At 34.5% G+C, this 15926-nt stretch overlaps 1 protein-coding gene across 4 annotated transcripts in view; it reads right to left on the minus strand.

Annotated features, from left to right (window-relative positions):
• Positions 1-15926, minus strand: part of CNBD1 (cyclic nucleotide binding domain containing 1) — a 409209-nt gene that overhangs the window by 92847 nt on the left and 300436 nt on the right. For all 4 annotated transcript variants that reach the window (XM_070221378.1, XM_023648351.2, XM_070221377.1 and 1 more), the window contains 2 exons: positions 6779-6888; positions 5385-5535 (listed from right to left, as the gene is read on the minus strand). In XM_070221378.1, the coding sequence (XP_070077479.1) occupies positions 5385-5535; positions 6779-6888 (261 nt within the window). The remainder of the gene's footprint in view (positions 1-5384; positions 5536-6778; positions 6889-15926) is intronic.

Raw genomic sequence — 15926 nt, forward strand, 5'->3', positions numbered from 1 at the left:
CCAATATTAATGGATTTCTGAAAACTCTCGAAGGTGCTCACTAGAAAGTGGTTAGCTTGACACAATTGTCAAGCACAGAAAGTGAGAAGCCAATTTACAACAGTATGATCAATTAGGAACATTTTCACTCCCCGAGCACTTCTCTGCCATCTTCTCCCAGTCCCCAAATCGGCCCTGTAGCAGAGAGATCAGAAACCATAGGAGAAGAGCTGGGGACAGGGGTGAGGAAGCAAAGATATGAAACCTGCCTCCAGTGCTGTGGAGCAGACTCCTAAGGTGGCCTCCACGATCATGGTGCTATATCACGATTATCTTATGTTACACAGCAGAATTCTGCCAACGTAATTAATATTACCAATCATCAACCTTAAAATGTGGAGATTATCCAGGTGGGCCTGACCCAATCAGATGAGCCCTTTAAAAGCAGAGGTTTCTTCAGATGGTAGAAAAGAGGAAGTCTGAGTGATTCAAAGTGTGAGAGATTTGATGGAAGGGGTTTCTTCATTGCTGAGAGGGAGAGGGCCCTGTGGAGGGAGCCGCCTTTAGCGGCCGACAGGGACCCCCAGCTGACAACCAGCAAGAAAACAGCGAGGTCAGCTCTACAGCTGAAAGGAACTGAAATTCTGCCAGAAGCCCCAGATTAGAGCCCAGCCTGACTGACACTCTAATTTCAGTCCTGTGAGACTCTGAGCACAGAACGCCATAGAACCCGCCCTACAGAACTGAGATGATAAATGAGTATTGTTTGAAGCTGCTAAATTTATGGTAATTTGTAATGTAGCAATGGAAAACTAATAGAAGCATGCAGCAAGCCCATCAACCTTAAATCAAACGTGGATGCATGCTTCTTATCAGGCTAGATGTATTAATATCTCGATTGAGAATATTTGCCAATTAAAAATACCTTATAGGGTATTTTATGACTTAAGAGTCATGATGAAATCATTAGACTGAGTTTTCAAAGGGCAGGGGAAGAACTTTTCTCACTGAAAAAATATCAGAGAAAGTAGGAGACATAAAATTGCTTTGTGAATGCTTCCTGTGAGTTGAACTTGTTCAACAAACCAGTTTTATTGTGTATTCGATATTTGTTTGTGACGATATTTTAATAGAAGCATCCACAAACCCAGGCTAATGTTAGTTTTCAGATTTTTCTGCAATAGGGATGCAAAATTACTATATTTAAGCTTTTTAAACTAAATATGTCAACATTGTGCGAGATCATTTTCACCAATAGTAAATAATCCTACTCACGAGTAGACCTTATTGTTGAGGAACACGGCGCAGTAATGCAAATACAGAACCTTAGAATCACCGAACACGTAATTCATCAAGGATTACATCTATTAGTAGAAGAACATGTGGTTCCATGTGCAGGATAAGGCAGAGCATCAGTAAATCTGAAATCGGGAACATGGTATCTGACACCTCATTGCTGCTTTTCCTATAACGGGTTCAAGTCAACTCTGCCTTCCAAAAAATCCTAAAATTAGGGGCTGGCCCAGTGGCAAGTGGTTAAGTTTACACATTCCACTTTGCTGGCCCGGACTTCACCAGTTCACATCCTGGGTACAGACCTTACACCGCTTGTCAAGCCATGCTGTGGCAGGCATCCCACATGTAAAGTAGAGGAAGATGGGCATGAATGTTAGCTCAGGGCCAGTCTTCCTCAGCAAAAAGAGGATTGGCCACAGATGTTAGCTCAGGGCTAATCTTCCTCAAAAATATAAATAAATAAATAAAAACAATCCTAAAATCAGCTCTGCCATCCCCAAATCCATAAATTGAAATGGTTTAATATGTTAATGGAAAAAAATTACCGAAAAACCAAACTCAGGCAAAAATATTGATTTCTTTTTACAAAACAAAACAAACAAAAACTTCACAAAATTTATAAGTGGCTAAATATATATAATCAAACTATAATACCAAGGTCAACATTATTTTCTGATTAATGTTATTGTTTCTTCATATATATATATATGTGATATTTCATAAGATAAGAAATTAATCCCCAAGTAAGAACTACTTTTAAATGTCTGCAAGATGTTTAAAATATTTGGCTGATTTTATCACTAATGAAACTATTCTTCAATATATTTGTTAAATACCTAATGGAATAAAATAATATACCGTGAATCAATTATATGAAATATAATTTTTCATTTGAAACTTTGTCCAAAATAAAACAAAAATTTTGCTCAAATTACTTAGCATTTTTTCTTTTAATATTATTAGCAATGAGTAAAAAAAAAGAAACACAAGAGAAAAAATACTTTTAAGTGTTGTACCTTATTTTTAACTTGGAAATGTATTTTTATATCAAAATGTTATCATAAAGGAAAAACAAAAAACAAAAAGGGAAAGGGGAGCATATTTACTGTGGCAAGTTGTTCAAGATTTTAAGCTGTATGATTAACATTGCTCCCTAGGAGACACCTGGTTGTAAGTTGCCTCAGCAGAAGAGAAATACTGATGCCATGGGAAGGAGATCTTTTTGATAGGAACATATTCACTGCTTCTGCAACATCTAACAGACCTCTCTACAGTAAAAAAATCTGGTTTCCTAGGCTTTTGATCAAGAGAATCATTGTCAGAGATTAAAGTCTTTCTGTTTAAAAACAAACAAAAGCTTCCAGATAGTTTGTGCCAATGTCACCCTGGAATTGGAATTCTCCTTTTGGGAAAGACAATTTAAGAATGACAAGTTAAATCCATAGCTATCCCTTAGTTTTTCAATCATGCGTGGTTGAATGAGATATAATTAATAACAATGGTAATTCTTTTTTTATATAAAAAGCAATTCTCTCTCATTACAAAAGTGATACAGTTGTTTTAATGGTAGGATGAGAATTTCAGATATCAGTAAAATTAAAACAGTTGGCATGCATAATTTTAATCTAAATGTCCTGAGGTATAAATTTTCCATCTGGACAAAATTGTGTTACTTTCATAAAAATAATAATCAGATAAACCATATTCCCAGTGGCATTAAACAAAAAAAGTAAATTTATATTGTTTAAACTTAATAGTAACTATTCTGGGTTTTTATTAGATATTCAACATGTCTGAGAAGCATGCACATAGATTACAAAACAAATTACTTTCTCTCTTCCAGAAGTTAACAAACTAAATGAACCAAGAAATAGCTTTTCAAGTCCTTTTAAATATCACAAAATAAATTGCACATCTTCCTCTATGATTGTACGTAGATAGTTGTGTATATAATTCTCCAGATAAGGTACTTAACATTTACGCAGATTTTTTTGGTCTTTGGATTCTGTCCCATCTATCCCCAGGTATAGTATAGTGAAGACATTGCTTCCTTTATGGATTTACTGAGCATTGTTGATAAACTGGATCATTCCAGTGATATTGGCTCTTTAAAGTGACTTATATGGGAGCAAATAGAGACTATGCCCTGAATACTTCAGAAAAGAAATGAACTTTAATTTAGTTTTCCAGTAATATATTTTACAATTCTAAAAAAATTTTTACTATATTTAACTACCTTTAGTAGATTAGAGAGTATAGGCAACAAAATCAACATATGACTGGGCATTCTGTTGGAACATATTGGTTTTATTTATTGTTTATTTTTAATGGTCCACTTCAAATATTAGCAATTATTCCTAACAGCAATGTAATATAAGAACTAATAACAACATCATCTTGACAGGAAGATGACATATCATGGGTTTTGCTCATGTTTATTATTCTGGTTTAACATTTTCATTGTCTTCAACTTGATATTTTTTAAGGCTCATTTTACTTTCTCTTCAGTCCTGCCCTATGCTATTTTACAAAGATGGATCCATATTTCAGATGATAAAAGGAGCAGAAAAGACGGAAACAGAATGAGGTAATATGAAAATGCAAAATTAAAGATCATCATTGTTCATGCTTGAAGACGATCCTTTCAGCAAATTAACCATTAAATTTTTCATTAAGATTAGTTAGCCTTTAAAATATATTTTTTACTTTTTTGGAATAAAATATAAAATAATTAGAAAGTAGAAATAAAAAGACTGAAATTAAATACAATATTTTATTTCCTTATAAGTTGTGGCAAAACAGGCAAAATACGGTCCTCAAGAAGACTTTTGTTCAGGTCACGTTTAACTCCCTAGGCTCACAACACGATGTCAGGAACTTTATCACATCAGTTCCAAATAAACAAAATATAGAAAGAATTTTAAAACATGAACAGCACACACAAAAATACAGCTCAAGCTGATACAGCTCCATCTATTTGAATTTTAGGTTGCCAGAAGGCAAAGAACATTCTAATACACGCTCCAGAGAAGCGCTTTCATGTGTGAAATGCTGATTTACATAAAAGAGTCCACAGCGGGTCTGCCTTGCACCAGTTAACATAATCAGTACAAGAAAAGAAAAACCTAGCCTACATCAAGTGAGAATATTGTAACTTTAATTGGTGGTTAGTAATTAGTTTTAATTGATATTTGCCTTGAGGGAGGTTTGTATTTGAATGTCACAGAAGGAAAGAAAATTAATCAACGCTATTTCAACTTTACACCATTTTAAAAAAATGGACAGGTGAATTTGAAGTTAAGCAGAATCAGAGTTAAGCAGGCAGAGGGTTTATATTCTCTAAGAGACATAAAAAAATATTTGAATTCAGGTAAGGGATTCAGTCATATCAAATATGGATAATCATGAAAATCTTTCTAATTTAAAGCAAATTCCTCACCCACATTAATTTCTATACGTTTCTCCTCTTATCCTTCATCAAATGTTTGACATTCTCAGTTTTATTGTACATAAAATTACGCTTTTATTTAATATTCCATTATCTTATGACCTATTAACCCCTATTCATTTATCATTCATACTCAATCACATATCCTATTTGAGTATTTATGATGTTTGGAGGGCCAAACACAGGTGGCCACATGATCATCCTTTTAAGATTATGATAACCCTAAGGTTTCAGATGAACTCTTAAATACGGAAAGCCACAGATCTTTATTCACACTTGGTCTACATGTACACTGGAGGATAGTGCACACTTGACCTGAACCAGGAACATAGAAGCAATCATTTTTAGAGTTGGAAAAACAGGATATTCCAGACAAGGAGAGGGTGCTGCTATTAATGGTAGTTTGGGAATTAGCAGAGAGATTTTGGTAATTTCAAATAAAAATTCTTTTGAAATATTGCTAATATATTCTAAAAGTAGCACAATTAAATCAGAATATGAAGTTATAAAGTGGGTCTATATAGATGTGTCATCTCTGTAGATAACATACATACACTCGCACTTACTTGAGTGTCCCAATTTGTCTGTGAAATATGTCCACCCTTGTCAGAAACTCATCAAATAAAATGGTATAACAGTTAAAAAACATTTATGCATTTACCAAATATGTCCTTATCTTCAATGATTGCCATCTCCACCTCTTTCCCAGTAACTATTGTGCACGTGAAGGGGAGTTGAAGAAGAACGCTAATCTCACCAAAAGACTCCTCCTCCTTAAGTTGACCCATATAAACGAGTTTTCGAACTTTTTTCTGTAAGAGATATAGATAATTGATGTTTAATGAAACCACCTTCCTATAATGATTAAATATTGTTACCAACAGAAACTCACTGTTCGTAAATAATTTTGGTATACGGTATTTAAAACAAATTGCAATTTCATTCAAATCAGAGAAAACATTTACTTACACATGTATTTAAATTATATTAGAACCACAGTAGATTGACAGACAACTTCAGCATATCTAAGGTCATTGAAAGCACTGTCACTTAGTGACCTGCAAATTAAATTTTTTAATCCACCAAGATGTTTAGGACATATTGAATTCATTCCTATTGAAACAGAGATGAGCTGGTCTGCAGGAAGATGAACAAAAACAAGAGAGCGTAGCCCTCAGGGTGGGAGGGCGACAGGAACTGCAAAGAGGAGGAAAGCTTTACCAAGTATTCTGGAGTCAAAAGCCAACATCTAATCTGAAGAACTTCCTCTTACATAATTGGCAAACCTTCACGCAGAATATAACTAGTACAGCAGACTTCAACTAAGCTTATACACTAAACTAAACTCCATCAAACACTGCTCGACCAACCCAGAAGGATTGGTTCCAACTTTCCTATCACTAAGCATTGGTGTTTTGCCTGTTCTAGAACTTCATAAAACTGAAATCATATGGAACGCACGCTTTTGGATCTGATGTTTTTGCCCAACCTAATCCTTTGAGATTCATCTGTATTCTTGTATGTTTCGTAAGTTCTTTTGATTGACGTGTGGCATTCCATTGTATGAATGTACCACAATGTTTCTTTCAATTGTCAATGGACATTTCAACCACTTACAGTTTTTGGCGTATGAAGATTCACGTAAGTCTTTTTGTAGACATATTTTTTCATTTCTCTTGAGTAGGTATCTAGAGTGGAATTTCTGAGTCATTTGTTAAGTGTATTTTAGCCAATCTGATATGATTGTAGTAGTACCTTGGTGTGGTTTTAATTTGCGTTTCTCTGATGAATAAGGATGTTAAGCATCTTTAACATGCTTATTGGTCATTCCGAGGTCTTACAACTCAATATATCTTACAACTTATCTTACATTCCTGTATCTTACAATTCAGTAAAAACAAGAAAAGAAATCCAACAAAAAATAGTCAGAAAAATAGAACAGAAATTTCACGGAAGACAAATGAATAGTAAATGTCCAATAAGCACAGGCAAAGATGTTCAATATCCTTTATTCATTAGAGTAGATTAAAGAGAATACATAAGTTTAAGACTTACTGCTCTTTTTGATTGTAGTTTCACAAGCCCTACAATACTTCTATAAACGTTACAATATCCAGAATTAATATAGGCCACAAAAGAAATTATGCTTCCACTTTCCACTATCACTGGAAATAAAAGAGATAATTCATAATGTCACACATTCTTCTCTATAAGAAATTATTTTAGATGTTATGACAATAAAAGTTGACATATTCAATTCAATAATTATTAATGGTAAATATCTTAATGGATGTCAGTTTATAGGCAGCACCTGGCATATGATACAAAATTTACACCTGGTATTTCTATCTGTAACCTAACGTGGAAGTTCACACAGAAGACTTTGGCAATAAAGGCAATTGTATGCTACTAAACCACCTGGAGGAGCAAAGGCACAGGAGGACTGGGCAAGCCTCAATTTGTAGCACTTGCTGATTTCCATGGTGTAAACATTCCTACCATGGTGAATTTCAAACTGCCAATGGTTTTACAGCTAGCGCATAAAATGCCTGAATATTTCACCTTTGGCTCTTCAGAGCCTGTACCTGGAGCCAGCCCTGGCACTCTACGAAATACAGGAGCTGTTGAAAGCAAGGGCTTTGAGGCCATACTGGACTGGTTTGAAATTCTACTCTGCTACATGCTGTGTGACCTAAGATAAATTTGATAAGTTCTTTGAGCATTGGGATTTTCATCTTTAAAATGGCAAAATTAGGAGTCCGTGTTCTACACTCTACATGTGGTGATGAAGTTCATGTAAACTACTTAGAATGAAGCCTGGCACACAGTATTACATAATAAATCATGTTACTGGGGCTGGCCCCGTGGCCGAGTGGTTAAGTTCGCGCGCTCCGCTGCAGGCAGCCCAGTGTTTCGTCGGTTCGAATCCTGGGCGCGGACATGGCACTGCTCGTCAGACCACGCTGAGGCAGCGTCCCACATGACACAACTAGAGGAACCCACAACGAAGAATACACAACTATGTACCGGGGGGCTTTGGGGAGAAAAAGGAAAAAATAAAATCTTTAAAAAAAAAAAAATTTTAAATAAATCATGTTACTAATATCTTTATTCTTTGCTCAAATTTGTGAAGCCACCCTAAGGCCAAGATATACTTGAAGGTGAACTGGGTAATACCTTGATAACTACCAACGTATCAAAAAGCCACTTAAATAAAAAACACCCGGTCTATACAATAAATTGGACATACATAAATTAAAATTACTATTTCAAGTTGGCTTTCTGCTTTGTTCATTCTGAAACATGTCAATATGTTTTCTCAAAACCCCCAACGCAACAGTGGTAACATATATAAAGACACATATGTATCTTTCCCTTGATTTTGTAAAGCAGACAATTAAAAAATAATATTTTTAATTATTCAAAAACATTTATTTCACAATGTAAAAGAGTATATATCAGCATGAGAAAAATTATTCACGTTACTAAAATAATAAGGAAGCTAAATAATAGCACAGCTCTTTAAAAATTATGGTGAAAAAAGAACAAGATAACAACTGGTAAATATAATTTACCCTAAGCAAACAATAAACACAATATAGTACAATGGAAAAGTACTTTAAGATAAATCAAATGGGTAATTATTTTGCTGACATTGTTTATGACAATACGCTATCTCCCTTTCTTCATATAATTTTCAGAGCTCAAAGTTTATAATAAAAAAATTGAAGGCTTACTCTACTATCACCAATCATTTATTTTGCTTAAATAAAAATTTTAGTAACGCATCTACTGTCTTATACTATGTTTTTTACAGCCAAACAATGATATTACAAAGTTATCTTAAGATATCAAAGTATACTATATCTGTAGAATTATGTGTAAATTGTATGGAAAAGCAGGAGTTTTCTCACAGATCTTACTCTTAAAAGTAAAAAGTACTCTTCTACCAAAGGTTAAATGATAGCAGAGACTTGTTACTTCTTTTAGTCAATCAATAGGACATAAAGGAAGGCACAGAGCCTCCTGGCAATTATAGATAAGAAAAGGATGCACTTAAACAGATAATAAAGAAACCCATTATTCTTAACTTTCAGAGCTGCCCTACTGTAAATCATTTCTTGAAAATCGAGCCCTATATAGATCATAGAGAAGCATACATAATATCAAAGAGGATAAAGACCATGAGAATTTTTCTCTATATGAAGGGCAAGGCAACAATGGAAAAGTGGAACCACTGAGAAAAATTTGCAAGGCAGTCTCATTCCTCAGAGGGGATATTTCCTACTAAGTAATCGTCTATGGTTTTTATAATAATCAGAGCAAATATTTATCTTAATGAAGACAATACAACAAAACCCTTTTCATCCAAGTAAGCAGCCTGAATTTAATGATATTGTAAAAAATGTGTATCACGCTTAAGTAAGAAGTTTTAAATATTACCATTTTTTACTGGAAAAAAATTAATACCAACCACCTGTAAAATTCTTAACACCTCTTTTGTTGTGTTTCCTAATTTTACTCATTCAGCCTCTGATCCTGCTTCCCATTACAAAGAACTTATACTAGTGATGTTAAGACAAATATTGTCATCTCCACACCCTTTCCTGTTGGTGACATAGAAAACGACAAACAACATAGAAAGATTCAAAGGATTAGAACACAGTTTTAAGGGAAACAATTTAGTTATGGACTATATAGATGAAATTTTATTATTTTTTAAAAGTCATATTCATTAATGTTCAGGAAATAAAGTTAATTTGTATTTAAAAATTAAGTTTTAAAGAATCTTATCAAAACTCAAACTCATGTTCTAAAGCCTGAAAACATTAGACCATTATGAAAAGAACCAATTTGATTCTAGCTTAAAGGTGAATTTGAATGAGAGGAAAATCAGAAGGATTCTCAGAAAGTGAATATCAAGCACTGCTCTTTTTCTTTCTGTTGTTTATCATATGCCAGGAAACAGTCACAAGTCTAATAAAACTATTTTATTCCAATTTTCAGGTCAGTTAGAAGAAGGCATGATAAGAAGAGTCATTCTCTGCTGGCTATTAGCATCAGCACCAGGACAGTTAAGGTCTCCGTTTAAATGGAAATTCGTGATTAGAAAGATTGTTAAAGGACATCTTCCTAATTAAGATAAACCCCAGTCCATTAGCCTAAGAGACCAAAACACAGCTTGGGAACAGAAGTGTATCTGAGGATCAGTAAGTCTCCTGCAGTTTCCAGCAGGACGTGCATTAGCGGAAAGGGTACCAGCACCCCCTGTGAAACTATACCACTTGAAAAAGGAGGGTCTGAAAGAACAGTACTAGCAAATGCTATGCTTGAACTTGATTTTCCACTTAGGAGAATTTTTCTGAACTTATTTTCCTTATGAACATATTTAGTTTGCTTTCATAATGTTGTTAAGAAAGATTTTGGTTAGAAACAGCTTTGCATTTATTGAATATTTCTGTAGGGGTTTGTGCTAAAGAAACTTAAACCAATATTAACCACTGCCTCTTCATTATTAAAAAATGTATATTTATATGCAGATAAGTAGCATCTGTGACTAAACAGAGACAAATCCTGAACAGAAATATGTATCAGAAGAATTGATGTTTGATTATCTAACATCCAATTATACTACGCCATCTGAATTTATGGCACATTAAGATAGATCATTCTTATAAAATATGAATACTATATGTAAAATATCCTGATGTATATCAAGTATCTGTCACTTTGCATAAGAAATAAAAAGCAAACGGACATTTCTCCAATCTCACAAATATGTGATTTGGGAAAAATGTTATACATAAATCTACTAATTATTGATAGAGGAGATCAAGAGAAATGTGAATGGAAGAAATTTTAAACTTTGAACATACCTCAAAAACTATTCCAGGTAAAGAACATACCAAAATAATGCTTTTATAGAATTATTTCACAGAAAATAACAGAATGTGACTGGTTACTCACTGCAAGAGAGGGCAGACGAAGCAGGGCCAGACTTGCTGTTGGATTCTCTCCTCCCTTCCTCTCCCCCATTCTTCCCACAATTCCCCTCCTCCTCCCCTGTCAGTCTTCAAGATAGGGCACATGCTGGGCTTGCCGCCATTTACAGGTCAAGGCAGGAGGGCTTATCCAGATCTGATGCCCAGCCTGATGACGGCCAAGGAAACCATCACTTTACCTCAACTGTCTCACCAAATTCACATTTTTGCTCAAATCTCACCTTCTCAAGATCTACCGTGACTATTCTACTTTATCCTATAGTCTAACCTGTTCTACCCAGCTCCCTACCCACCTCTGATTTTTTTTTTCATGGTGTTGTTACCGTCTAACATATATCCAATTTACTAATTCATTTCTTGTGCTTAGTGTGTATGATATCCTCTAGCCAATAGGATGCAAGCTCCATCAAGACAAGGCTGTTTATGTTTATCTTTTGTTAACTCATATGTCTAAATAGTAGCCATTCAATAAATATTTGTTGAATAAGTGCAAGATCTCAATATTAGACCACAATTTCCCTCAAGAGGTCAACTGAGCACAAGAGGAAGCTCAGAATACAGTGGCTTAGATTTTTAGGAAGTTCCTTCCTGAGTAGCACAACTGAAAGTTCTGGATAAAACGTTTTAAAATACATGAGGTGGCGAAAGGCAAAAACAAAAAATATTTTTTTCAAAAACCAGGTATGAAAAGAAACTCAGTCACAGAGGCAAGAAAGCCCTAGGGTCAGTGGCAAAGTCTGTCTGAGAGATAATATGTGGACATGCTCCTTCCTAAAGGCCCAAAGGGCAACACTCTTGGTGGGTAAACTGGAAAAAGCCCATTTTAGAAAGAGAGTTCTTGAAGATATTTTTTTCTCTTAGTCACGGTGCTGATGACAAAAAAGAAAAAAGAGGAAGTCTCTCTGAAAATCCCTAACCATAGCTCACGGCATTGGGGCTGGAATCCACACCACCTGTGAGGCACTAAGCATTCGTTTTTAAATTATATATTTTTTGTGACTCTAAATGCCCAGAAAAAAGAAAAACAAGTTCTTTTAGGATGAATTATTGCTCATCCCAGACTTCAAAAACTTCCCACAGATAAAAAGAGACTATTTAAGGGAATATGAGTTCTCAATAAAACATGTATTAGCAAATATATTAGCAAACCATCACCATTAATTATAGTCACCAGACAATTATAAATATATATATATAATGTATATATATATATATACACACTATTATACATGTTTGTGTGTATATATGCACACCTGATATTACATACATATATGTATATACAGCAGACATCAGAATTATGATAGAAAATATAAAGTAGAATTATATTTATGAAAAAACAAGATTCAGAACAATGTTTGATTACAAAAATTAACCAACTAGAACTTTTAGAAAAAATGTAAGCAATCAGACAAGAATATCATCAACTGAATAAAATATTAAACTAAAAAACTAAACTAAATTGCTAGATTCTGAAATCTTATTAATAAAATCAACTTAAGCATTACAAGGTTTTTTGCAATATAATTAGAGTTACAACACTATGAATAAGTCAAGAAATTGCCATTTCAAAGGGCCATGCATTTAAATATTGGCTTATTTGAATAGAAATTTAAAAGTTAAACAGTCACCTCCTTCGGGTAATGTAGCAATAGTCCTTACCTGCTCTCCGTCTTCAGTAGCCGGTGGATTTAATTAATCTCTCCGTACTCCATACACCTTTCTGCTCCTCTCACAAGAGCCTCCTTTTCTTAGTGCTGAGGATACACCCACACTATCCTCCATGCACTGTATTCAATTCAGTTTTTTTCTCTCTAAAAAATGTCTCTTCCTTATTCCAAAAAATTGGACAAACAAGTATTATTCTGGTACTAACCAGCAATCTCCTTCCCTTAAAAAATGGAATTAAATCCTAGACTTATATAATTAAATTGGTGTTAGTCTCCATCTTTGAATTCTCTTTCCTTTTCCATTCTCTCTCAGTAGACGATAGACAGATAGATAGATACAGATAGATGATAGAGATATGCTATACAGACATACTTGTGAATACACGTACTCAAACCCACTTTAAATATATGTATATGCATATGTTTATAAGTATGGGGGTGTGTATATAATACTTCATAGAATTCCATATGCCTACGTTCTGTCTTCACGTACACCCTGTCTTTTCATGACATTTGAAGAGGACTGAGTTTCAAAGATCTGTTGTACACGCTTTGCTTAACACCGCTGCTCTTGTTACATAGGCTTTAGTGAGCCTGCTGTTTTCAGAATTACACATTCGATTTTCCCTTTTCACTTGAATTTGGAGGACTGCTTTGTGATGCTGGATTTGATTTCCCTCAATCTTGAGGATTATTTTAGTAAACATAATAAATGCATTTACCTGTGTCTACCAAAAAGTAAACGTTCTGTATGAATTTGCTGTTATTTTCCCAAACTTAGATCCTCATAATTTAAATATTTCAGCTGTATGTGGGCTGTTAATAAAAACTCAGTAAAGGAAAGACAGTACCCCGAGCAAAAGTTAGCATAAACTCAAATTATTGCTATAGGCCCCCAAGTACCTCAAACCCCGGATTACTAGAGACAGAATGTAAAACACTTTCCATGAAACATTAAACGACACACAGCGATTTCTGGAAGAAGTTGTATGAGATAGAAACTTTTCTTATACGTTTGGGAGAATTCCTTGGTTAGGTCAACCGAGGGTGTGTTATTTGATTACTGCAAAAATACCTTTTTAAAATGACTTTTGGTCTTTTTGAAGTTTTCTAATTCACATTTCTCTTTCTTTTGACATTTTATATTTTCTAGAAATGCATCCTTTCCATCCAGCTCTTTAATCCATTAGAAGAGACTTGTTTATAAGACTTCAATAATTCTGAAATCTTTACTATGTCTTTATTTCATTTGTTCACAACAGTTTTTTACCCAGATATTTTTTTCTAAACAGCATTTCGTTTCACAAATACTATTGTTTCTGTGCAGTTATTCTTTCCTAGTTTATTGATGTCTGCCCTTATTTTACTATTTTTAAAAAATGTATTTCTTTAGTTTTCTTTTTTTCTAAACCTCTGGTTTCAAATGCCTAGATCCCTTTTTTTTTCTCTTTTTCTTGCTTTGTGATAATTGTATTTAACATTACACATTTCTTCTATCTGCCACCCTAATTACATCTTATCTATTCTGAAATAGAGTGATTTTATTATTATTTTGTTGAGAGTTCTTCTTAATTTCCCTTTAATCAGTGGGGTGCAACAACATGGTGTTTAGTCTCCAAACATTTGAAACTGTACTTTTGCTATCCTTTTAAAATCAATTCTAAGGTTTTTGTTTTGTTTTGCACATGATTCTATGTGACCATTATATGCAATATATCTTGTAATTATTCCCTATATCTAACATGCTGGGGGAAAAGCTCTGTTGAATATGGAGTTTTACATGTATCTAAAAGCTTGATTTTTTTTTGTTGGTAATGTTCAGTTTCTGGTTATCCCTACTTTTATTTTTTTTAATCTACTTGGTCTATCGTTTCCTGCGAGGGTTGTGCATGTATGCCTAACTGCAATGATTATGATACTTAATGCTTCCTATAAGCCTGTTGGCTGTTTCTGTACATACTTAGAGGCTCTTTGGTGTTTATTTATACACATAAATACCTAGTGGTCACAGCCTCCCACTCTTTTCTCAGTATATAATGCCCTCTTTATTGATCACAATGTCTTGTATTGAATTCTATCTTGCTGTACTGTGATTGTTTCATCAGCTTAATACACATAGCTTAAAATAAATTGCATCATGCCATTAATATTTTTCTGTGGCACAATTTTCTTTTTAATTATTTTCTCTTTTACACTTGCCAGTATTTCCCAGTCAGCTTTCCACTTTGGTATGTATGGAGAAACATCATTACTTTTAAAAGACTCCATAATATCCAGGTAACATAATTGAAGAGAATGTAACCATTTGAGTTGAGCTTTTAAGTGATTTCAAGGTTTGCTAGCGGAAAATATGCTATAGTAAATTTCCTTCATGGACGTATACAGATAAATGCAAAATTTTCTAAAAATTAAATTGCTCATGTAACAATAAATTCTTTTTCATTTATGAAACTCTATTATTATGGATTTTTTATTCATCACTATTCTCCATGTCCTTTTTTTTATTGCAGTAACACTGGCTTATAACATTATACAAATTTCAGGTGTACATCATTATAATTCAACTTCTGTGTAGATTACATCATGTTCACCACCCAAAGACTAATTACAATCCATCAGCACCACACATGTGCCTAATCACCCCTTTCACCCTCCTCCCTCCACTGTTCCCCTCTGGTAACCACCAATCCAATCTCTATTGCTATGTGTTTGTTTGTTCTTGTTTTTATCTTCTGCTTAAGAGTGAGATCATATGGTATTTGACTTTCTCCCTCTCACTTATTTCTCTTCACATAATACCCTGAAGGTCCATCCATGTTGTCACAAATGGCCAGATTTCATCATTTTTTATGGCTGAGTAGTATTCTCTTATGTATCTATACCACATCTTCTTTATCTGTTCATCTCTTGATGGGCACCTAGGTTGCTTCCAAGTCGTGGTTATTGTGAATAGTGCTGCAATGAACATAGGGGTGCATGTATCTTTATGCATTTGTATTTTCAAGTTCTTTGGTTAAATACCCAGGAGTGGAAAAGCTGGATCATGTGGTAGTTCTAGTCTTAATTTTCTGAGGATACTCCATACTGTTTTCCGTCATGGCTATACCAGGTTGCACTCCCATCCGCACTCTACGAGAGTTCCCTTCTCTCCACATCCTCTCCAACACTTGTTGCTTCCTGTCTTGTTAATTTTAGCCATTCTGAGGGGTGTGAGGTGATATCTCATTGTAGTTTTGATTTGCATTCCCCTCATAATTAGTGAAGTTGAACATCTTTTCAAGTGCCTGTTGGCCATCTGTATATGTTCTTTCGAGTAATGTCTGTTAAGATCTTTTGCCCATTTTTTTGTGTGTTGTGTGAGGAAGATTGGCCCCAAGCTGACATCTGTGCCAATCTTCCTCTGTTTTATGTGGGATGCCCTCTAGCATGGCTTGATGAGTAGTGCTAGGTCTACACCCAGGATCCATACCTGCAAACCCCAGGCTACCAAAGTGGAACCCGCAAAATTAACCACTACACCACTGGGCCAGCCCC

This window comes from Equus caballus, chromosome 9 (assembly GCF_041296265.1).
Source record: "Equus caballus isolate H_3958 breed thoroughbred chromosome 9, TB-T2T, whole genome shotgun sequence".
Classification (NCBI taxonomy): domain Eukaryota; kingdom Metazoa; phylum Chordata; class Mammalia; order Perissodactyla; family Equidae; genus Equus; species Equus caballus.